Raw genomic sequence first — 8,505 nt, 5'->3', positions numbered from 1 at the left:
TCTAATTACTTATAAATACATAGAAGGAAATAACATTCCTGATAATAATAATAATAATAATAATAATAATAATAATAATAATAATAATAATAATAATAATAATAATAATAATAATAATAATAATAATAATAATAATAATCCAGAGCATAATATTCCCATGATTATAAATATAATATAATCCTTTAACCAAACACGCTAAGCACTTCTCTTTAACCAAGTAACTGTGATCACATACTATTTATCCTCTTAGAGATGTTGTGATCTTCATCTTAAACACTTTTAAGTATTTCATAAGGAACCGAGTCATGTGATTTTTTAATGTTAAAAAAAATTGTGCTTCACTATGTATTTAAATTGATCAACTATTAAATAGTAATAAATCCTCAACAAAGGTCATTAGATTAAAGACCACTTTTATGCACCTTTAAAAAAAAAAACACGACTATAATCCCCTCCCCTCCCCTCCCATTGGATTCAAATCCTACTATATTCTATATATAGCTTCCTTTGAAAATCATGGAATTTTACACATTTGTATCTCTCTCCAAATTAATAGCCTTCTCATTTTCTCTGAAGAGACAGTTTTCCCCGGGAAAAAAGTGCGTGCATTGAATATCTTACGTTTTGCTTCCTCTTGTTCGGTCAAAAATTACCATGTTTTACAAAGAAAAACTAAAAAACTTATAGCCAAGTAAGAAAAACAAAACACATTGGAACCCTTTATGTAAGTTTTGCCCCTTAAAGCTATAATTTGTGTGTGTGTTTTGAACATTGAAGGTAGCCAGAAGATAATGCGTTTATGAGGAAATGTCAGCATCCGATAATCGTCTAGAGAAGTTCACCGGCTTGACTCTTGACGATGTATTAGCCAAAAGGAGATTAGACATTCCGGTAGCACCTAACCAACCACCTCCATCCAAGAGTCGGACCCTATTCGACATTATCAGAGACGACGATACCAACAGAAAAGACCGTAGGTACTAACTAAAATAATCTTTTAGTAACACTTCAGTTTTAAGATCATGTTGTTTTGCTCTTGTTTTTCTTAAATTGTGTTGGTGGTAACAATTTTTCTTTTATTGGAAGATCTTGGAAAGCCTTCAAGGACAAGCTTCGACTCAAGCGCGCTGGCTCTGCTTGGACATCATCAATTCATATTCCAACTTCAGATATCCCTGTTCAAAATCCAAACAGTAGAAGTTTTTCTCAATTAGGACGTCGTGACTCGGTTCGAATACAAAGTCACTACGACTCAGACATGTCAACCCAACCCATGACTCACCAAGTGGACGACCTCGATCCATCAAAGGGCAACAATGCTCCGGCCACTAAACCTCAGTTCAGTCGCCGTAGCTCCACCCGTTTCTCAGCTGACTCCCCGGAAAATTCTCCTGGTCGGGGAAATCTCCACCCACAACTCTCACGGCGAAATTCCACCAATGTGTCATCGTCGTCAGAGCAGTTTCACCGAGGACGTGTGGTGACTTTTCGGGACAGCTTCGATGAGGATGAGCCTGATGACGACAACAAGAATCAAGAAGCAGGGAGGACACTTTCAGCGAGGGAGGCAGTGGCAGCACAGGAGGCGGCAGAAGCAGCAGCAGCGGCAGGTGCTGAGGCTTCAGGAGGGCATCCAATGATGTCACTAATGGACTTACTGGAGGAGACTGATAGAGAGATGGGATTGGAAGGGGCGAGGTATGTATTGAGTGATGATGAAGACTATGATGATGATGATGATGACGATGATGATGAAGATGATGATCATAGAGGAGGTGCTATGGAAGGCACTTGTTGTGTTTGCATGGTGAAGCACAAGGGTGCTGCTTTCGCACCTTGTGGCCACAGTTTCTGCAGGATGTGTTCAAGGGAGCTTATGGTGGCTAAGGGAAATTGTCCACTCTGCAATAATTTCATTTCAGAGATTCTTGAGATATTCTGATTTTTTTGTTTTTTTTTTTGTTTTGTTTTCATGTTCTGAGGTCTCTTTTGTTTGAGCTGCACAAGTGAAGTTCTGAGATAGTGAAAAGCATGAATGTTCTAATTAGATTATATACATCATCACTATTAGAGCTCCAACTAAATCAAATGGTTGAACTTGTGCTTCCAACAAAACATATTCAAGAAGAGCTTAGTTATCATTCAAATGTTAAACAATTATACTTGTCTTTAGTATGCAAATAACGAGTGCGTATGTGTAGTAAGCAACAAGATAAAGTGAGGCTGCATTAATGTATCTGCACATTTTTCATTCTCATTTTGTTCAAATTTTAATTATATACCAAAGTGATAGGAACCAGAATTTACAGGTAACAAAGTGTATGATTAATAACAAATGGTTGAGCTTAAAGCCCTTACAATGGTGGAAATGCAGAAAGAAAATGATAAATCTGAGTTACTAGAACTCACAAATGCTCCTAACAAGAAAAATTCTTCTAACAAACTTTCTAACAATATTTTTGAATGAATTACGCATTACCCTTCCCTCTCTTTTACAACAGAAAATTTCCTTAAATTCAGGAAATATCCAACTAGCTATTATTCCCACAGCTTCTACAACCTTCTAGAATCTATGTTTGTATGACTGGAGCTGATGACTTAGTCATCGCACGTATTGGCAATTAGCTATTAGAACACTTTTAAGTCTCCTTCCAGGGATGTTTACATTTACCTATTTAACTATAGTGACATTTTCATCAATGACTGCTAATGTACTATTCACATTTCTTAAAATGAAGCAACGCAATTTCTGTACGCCCTCTGACCAACAGGACATTTATCAGGCTGTCTTACTATGTAAATTTGATCTCCAACTTCCTTTAAAGAGTCCTGATTGCGATACCAAGTCCACAAAGCCCATGTTTCATTTTTCACCTGCATATAACACATTGAAACACTGTCAGATATGAGTAAGAGATGAGTTCCTATGCATGTTCAGTCAATTAAAGGTTCTATAAGCTAAAGACTCAAATGACCTTGAGGTTATATTTTAAAAACCAAAACTAGATTTTGCAACTATTTAAGAGTCAGGAATGCCTTTGCTGGAAAATGATATATCCTAGTCTTGTTTGGTCTCCAAATGAAAGGAAAGTGAAAACAGAGAGAGTAAAAAAGGAAATGATTTTTTGGATTGTTTGGTAAGAAGTGTGCGATTTCATTCCTTTATGCAAATTTTCCATTCTCTTCCCCTACTGTAAACAATGCCCAAATGCAAATCAAAGTTCTATTCTGTGATAAATCCAAGTATGGTAAATAATGTAAGTTGCTGATGAGTATTGTTTCATAGCATCAGAACCTAAAATGATATAGCAGAGGTTTGAATGCTTAACTGTTTTCCAGGTAATATACACTGGGACATAACTTGTAAAACAATTTATTGAATGTGACTTTTCTACTACCATGCTATGTTGTACTGCACAAAGGGTTGGGTTCGCAGGAAATGGTACCTCGAAAATTCCATAGCCAAAGCTACTTTCTCTGAAAGCACTGTAATCTGCCTGGCGATCCCAACAAAACTTGCCTGCTGCAGGGCCAGATGTAAAATTTGTTGCACAAAAGCCACCCATATAAGAGCCAGGAGTGGTTGATGGTTCAGGACAATTTCCAGGCTCGTCTACAAATGGAATTGACATCTTCTCTCGGTTACCTCCATCCCCTACAGTAATATGTACAGGACCACACGGATCTAGTTTATAATTATAAACCCGATTGGACCTCTCATAAGCATGAACCTGGTGATCATTTAAAGAAAAAAATAGAAAAGCACAGGCTTAGTCCTAAATCATAAAAATATTTGACTACCAGTGCCTATATGCTTTTATTGCTAACCTCTTTATAACATGCTTGTAGTGAACGTAGGTGAGAAGCAGATCAGTGAAAACTAATAATTGAACCCGAATTAACTAAAATAAATGTTCCAATCAGCCTCAGGAAAAATAAAATGGCCCTTCACTATTAGTATAAAACTTTTCGTTTTCAATTTTTTTTCATGGCTATGCCTACGATAATTCATTATCTGTAAGTTAACAAACTCAAGTGGATTGTAATCCTTTTATTTATTAGGTTTAGGATAACTCACATGCCCATTAAATACTATATCCACACTATACGAGTATAGCAGATCTTCCATCGCCACCCGCATACACTCCGCTTCTCTGTAATGGGCTACATAAGTGCTATACCATGGTGGATGCCAGGTAGCCACAAGCCAGGGAGTCATTGATCTATCAACATTAGCCAGATCTCTCTCCAGCCACCTGTATTGTTCGCCTGCCAAGGTGATAAGCTTCTCATATAACAAGGAAGGGAAATGGAAAATATTATAAAGTCAATGATTTTGTATGCTTTGGGTTTACTTAAAAGTGAATGGAACAGTTAGGAGATATTATCTAATGCAGCTAGAATATTTGGGGCATTTAATTTGAGAGAAAGAACTTCTGCAGACCCAAAGAAGACTAAGGATATGATAAATTGGTCTACCTAGGTGGACATAAAGGATTGACAAGTTCTTGGGGCTAACAATTTATTAACGGAAGTTTATGCAGAATTATGGGAAAATTATCTGTCCTCCTACACGAAAGTTAAGAACGACAATTGTAAACAGGAAAGGGAAGCTCAAGATTCCTTGAAGTAGCTTAACACTGAAATACCAGCAACTCTGGTGTTGCAGTTCCAATTTTTGAAAAAACTTTGATATAGATAATTAGGAAAAGAGGTAGGGTCAGTATTAAATCACGAAGAAAGACCTATTGGTTACATGAGTCAAGCATTATCTGAGAGGGCCCCAAACAAATCAGTCTATGAGAGAGAGTTGATCTTTTATTATTTTTACGTTTCCTATCTTGTATTCCAGAATATAAATTCTGCTATCACTGAGATACAGGCCAGAATGTTTCCATAAATACAGTCAACTTCAATATTCCAGTTTACTATTTTTTCATCTGCTATCTATCAGTGGCAATAGCCAAAAAATCAAAGCAAGAAAATTCATTTTCTATTTTAATTTATTTTCCCTCTGGCCTATCTTTCAAACCAAGGATACTAAATCATTGCCAACAAAAACAATACTTCTAAGTGATAACCCAAAATAAATCAATGTAACTGAATAGTGAATAAGGGTAAAACAGGAAAATACCTGTTTTATCATAGTCAATATAAGCGCCAAGCATAATAAAATGAATGCCACCAGCATTGAAAGAGTAGTAGAATGTGGATGGCGATCCACTTTCTTCGGAGGGGAACGCAAACCTGGAACTGTAAGCCACAAATGTCTTGTTTTCAGCCTGTAATTCAATTTCGTGGTTTCCTTCTACCACCATTATTGGAACTCTAGACACTAGACTTTGCATGAACCTGGAAACATTTAGTTATGGAAGCATAAGAAGATGCAATAAAAAAATATCATATCATGGTACTTTTTCATCATCTACAAAATATTAGTTAAGATATATAATTTTCATGTACCTTCCCCAATAATCCCATCGAGGCTGGTAGGTTTCATGTATAGGAGTGTCTGAAAATGAGCAACTATAACAGGCTGAGCCAGTTCCATTTGTGACGTACAAATTTGCATAGCTTACATCACCAATCAATAGGATAAGATCAGGTTCGTTACTGGTCATGTGACTGATGGTAGTAGTCGTGTTATACGTGAGACCAAGATCTCCTACTATAGCAATTCTTCCTGGGTAGCTCTGTGGATCAGAAATTGGCATGGTTCTGAAATAGTATATATCACTCATGGCATGTAATGAGGGATCTCCACATTGATAATAGTATAGTGTGTTTGGTTCCAATCCTACACACAATGTAGACTAGTTAAAAACTATAACATGAAAGTTTCATACAATTACAACTAGCTTATTAAGGTGGAATCAGTTGCATGGAGCATTCTGAATTACTGGGCTCATCTATCTAACACCTAATTTTCCTCTGAAGATAAATTAAACTGATAACGGATTAAAGAAACTGAATAGATAATAAAATCTCTTATGATTTTTTCTGATTAACACACACATTATAATCTGAATGCTAGAGATGAGTAGGTACTCTTCACACCTGTGGATTTTCTAAAATAAGTGGTGTACTTTAGATGTGTGTGTGTGTGTGTGTGTCACAAACTACGGAATTGTTAAGATCTTATCATTGATTGAAAATTTTAACAGTGGTATTAACCTTCTATAGTGCGCCCCTCACTTTAGACAATTAAAATGCTATGCTTCTCTAATCCAAAAGTAAACTAGCCAAAAACTCAGAAAACCTAAAACAGAATAATAAAAACAGTTACTGTGTTGCTTTGTTCCCTTCATCTTTAACTAGGAAACAAAAAGTATTGTTCACCTGTGAGTCGAACATGATGAATGATTCCAGAAGTGTAATTCTGAAGGCCTTCAAAAGGATAAAGCTGGTTGTAGATGAGCGACTGGCCCTCTGCTTCATTCACTAATTCCAATCTTGAAGTTCCATAATGAACAACACTTGCGACGGTTTTGGGATCTAACGGCTTGATGTTGTAACCAATTTGAAATTCCCCTAATATAATCATAAAATCGCATCACCAACAACACAACATGAATAACACCATATTCCATTAAAAAAAATGAAATCCATATTTAATGTTCAAATCATCTACATCTATCAACAAGGCTATACTGAGCAGAAACTTGGCAAATACAGTTACTATTTTTCTTATTTAAATTTTTTTTCCGATAAATGAGGTCATTTACCAACATTACGACCACAACATCAAGGATCTTAAAAAAACCTATCTAGAAAATTTCGCTAAAAGAATCTGCCATAATCAGTTACTATTAACCATAATTTGAGACAGGTTTGAGGTCTAATGGCTTGATGTTGTAACCAATTACAAATTCCCCTAATATTATCATAAAATTGCATCATCAACAACAATGAAACATGAATAACACCATTCGATTAAAAATAAAAATAAAATCCATGTTAATTCATGTTCAAATCATCAACAACAATGAAACAAAGCTATACAGAGCAGAAACTTGGCAAATACAATTTATATTTCAACTAGTACAGTTACTGTGTTTCTTAATCTTTATTGAATTATTTAAAATTTCAATAATCATTATGATGCAGAGGCGCATATGCACGAGTTTTTAACTAGTAACTGTTTCCTTATTATATTTGATAATTGAACAATTATTAAAAGCTATCAAATTAAGAACGTAAATGAGATCCATAACCAACCTCATGACTACAACGACATCAAGGATCTTGAAAAAATTTATCAAGAAAATTTCACTAGAAGAATTTGCCATAATCAAATACTATTAACCATAATTTGATTAAAAACGTGTACTACATCATAACGGAACTCTCACCGGAAAATTAAAAATGAGATAAACATTCCCCTAATGTTATGATAAATCCGCATCATCAACAACACATCATGAATAACACCATTCCATTAAAAATAAAAATAAAATCATCAATACAGTTAATTCATGTTCAAATCATCAACTACATCCATCAACAAGGCAATACAGAGCAGAAACTTAGCAAATACAGTTACTATTTTAACTAGTACGTTACTATTTTTCTTGATCTTCATTCAATTACCTAAAATATCAACATCTTTCCGATTATTGAATACGAGTAATTAGTAAAAACTATCAAATTAAGAACGTCTAAGCATTAAAAGAGGTCCATAAACAACATTACGACTACAACATCAAGAATCATGAAAAAATCTATCTAGAAAATTTCGCTAACAGAATCTACCATAATCAGTTACGATTAACCATAATTCGATTAAAAAACGATTAAACCACAACGGAACTCTCACCGGAAAATCAAAACGAGTTAAATACCGTTAGAGAAGCTACTCGTACGTACCAGTAATCCACGAAACCCAAACGGAGTCATGAGTGGAAGAAAGCGACAGCGAAATCTGCTCCGGCTCGAATCCGACTTTCCGTTGCACACGAGGATCAGTGTCCGGCAAGTCGAAGGTGTTGCCGCGCGTGGAGACGTCGAACGGAACGGTTACGGGGAGAAATGGACCTTCGAGTGTGGTTGGAATGTGGCAGTTAGTGGAAGAGAGAAAGAGAGGAAGTAGATTGAGAAGGAGAACGAAAGATCGATGGAACGAGAGAAGTGACTTCATGATTATTGCAAAATGAAAATCGAACTCAAAAAGCATGAAGTTTTCGGTTACTATATTTATAGTGTGGAATAAAGAGTGGATATTCCGCGTGTGTAGGAGCGAGAAAAAGTAGTGAGGGTGAAACAGAAAGAATATCTAGTTAGTGGTAAATGGCGTTTCTTCAAGCTGTTACTAGCCAGTCATATCATTTTCAGCGGGAGGACCACGTCACCAAAAAAACTATATAATGAATGAAATTAATTAAACTTTATAAAAGAGTATTTTATAGACATAAAAAAAAAACTATTTAATTCTATATCTTAAAGTCCACATTTCGAGGAGAATGAATTTTTTGGGATTATTAAAAAATAAAGTGAAATTTTTTCTGT

At 35.4% G+C, this 8,505-nt stretch overlaps 2 protein-coding genes across 2 annotated transcripts; one reads left to right on the top strand and one right to left on the bottom strand.

Annotated features, from left to right (window-relative positions):
* Nucleotides 1-646: 646 nt before the first annotated feature.
* On the top strand, nt 647-2,216 carry LOC131642848 (uncharacterized). The gene is made up of 2 exons (XM_058913022.1): nt 647-977; nt 1,087-2,216. The coding sequence occupies exons 1-2, from the start codon at nt 808-810 to the stop codon at nt 1,940-1,942; spliced, it is 1,026 nt and encodes a 341-aa protein (XP_058769005.1). The 5' UTR covers nt 647-807; the 3' UTR covers nt 1,943-2,216.
* A 41-nt stretch (nt 2,217-2,257) lies between these two features.
* Nucleotides 2,258-8,272, bottom strand: LOC131642847 (purple acid phosphatase 15-like). The gene is made up of 7 exons (XM_058913020.1): nt 7,867-8,272; nt 6,340-6,531; nt 5,464-5,797; nt 5,135-5,352; nt 4,079-4,269; nt 3,447-3,731; nt 2,258-2,874 (listed from the first exon to the last, which is right to left on the bottom strand). Exons 1-7 carry the CDS (start codon nt 8,171-8,173, stop codon nt 2,728-2,730), a joined length of 1,674 nt encoding a protein of 557 aa, XP_058769003.1. The 5' UTR covers nt 8,174-8,272; the 3' UTR covers nt 2,258-2,727.
* Between the last annotated feature and the right edge of the window lie 233 nt (nt 8,273-8,505).

The sequence above is a fragment of the Vicia villosa genome, unplaced genomic scaffold, assembly GCF_029867415.1.
Source record: "Vicia villosa cultivar HV-30 ecotype Madison, WI unplaced genomic scaffold, Vvil1.0 ctg.005925F_1_1, whole genome shotgun sequence".
NCBI classification, from domain to species: Eukaryota; Viridiplantae; Streptophyta; class Magnoliopsida; order Fabales; family Fabaceae; genus Vicia; species Vicia villosa.
The sequence above is the reverse complement of the archived record's forward strand: the minus strand, read 5'-3'. Positions and strand labels throughout refer to the sequence as shown.

Coding starts and splice junctions, on each gene's coding strand:
- LOC131642848 (XM_058913022.1), top strand. CDS start 808: ATGTCAGCATCCGATAATCGTCTAGAGAAGTTCACCGGCTTGACTCTT. Junction 978..1,086: donor ACCAACAGAAAAGACCGTAG/GTACTAACTAAA, acceptor TTTTATTGGAAG/ATCTTGGAAAGCCTTCAAGG.
- LOC131642847 (XM_058913020.1), bottom strand. CDS start 8,173: ATGCTTTTTGAGTTCGATTTTCATTTTGCAATAATCATGAAGTCACTT. Junction 5,798..6,339: donor TCATCATGTTCGACTCACAG/GTGAACAATACT, acceptor CATTGTGTGTAG/GATTGGAACCAAACACACTA. Junction 4,270..5,134: donor TATTGACTATGATAAAACAG/GTATTTTCCTGT, acceptor TCACCTTGGCAG/GCGAACAATACAGGTGGCTG.